The 427-nt window shown below is 42.2% G+C and overlaps 1 protein-coding gene across 1 annotated transcript in view; it reads right to left on the reverse strand.

Annotated features, from left to right (window-relative positions):
- LOC119593299 (cuticle protein AM1199-like) overlaps positions 1–332 on the reverse strand; it is a 1,605-nt gene extending 1,273 nt beyond the window's left edge. Inside the window, exon 1 of the mRNA XM_037942228.1 lies at positions 220–332. Coding sequence (XP_037798156.1) covers positions 220–228 — 9 coding nt within the window. The 5' untranslated portion in view covers positions 229–332. The remainder of the gene's footprint in view (positions 1–219) is intronic.
- Positions 333–427: the final 95 nt, after the last annotated feature.

The following is a 427-nucleotide window of genomic DNA, read 5'->3' on the forward strand; positions in this document are numbered from 1 at the left end:
TAGAAACAATCATAGAACCTCATGGCTTAATTTTATGGTTTACTAAAACCGATTTAATAATGAATGCTTTTTTGTTTGTATGACTAAGGTAGCTATTCAGAATACTATAGTGATAAATGAATTGAAATCAAACAACAAAAGATTCTACTCGAAACATCACTCAGTCATTGTGAAGTATTTCATTGATGCCGTAAGTCCATTCATGCCAACGATACTCACGAATTTCATGTTGGCAGGAAGATGCTTCAACTGAAGATACTCGGTGGAAGATGCGAGCTAGCTATATATACCCTCAGCTCAGACCACTTTACCGTTCCCTCTCCCTCCCCCCCCCTCCCCTGTGTCTCATCTCAGCTGTTTTTATCCCGACTTATTTCGGAACGACCCAAGGCCTTGCCGGGCATCTGGGCGAGTTGTTTGGGCGGTG

The sequence above is a fragment of the Penaeus monodon genome, chromosome 32, assembly GCF_015228065.2.
Source record: "Penaeus monodon isolate SGIC_2016 chromosome 32, NSTDA_Pmon_1, whole genome shotgun sequence".
NCBI classification, from domain to species: Eukaryota; Metazoa; Arthropoda; class Malacostraca; order Decapoda; family Penaeidae; genus Penaeus; species Penaeus monodon.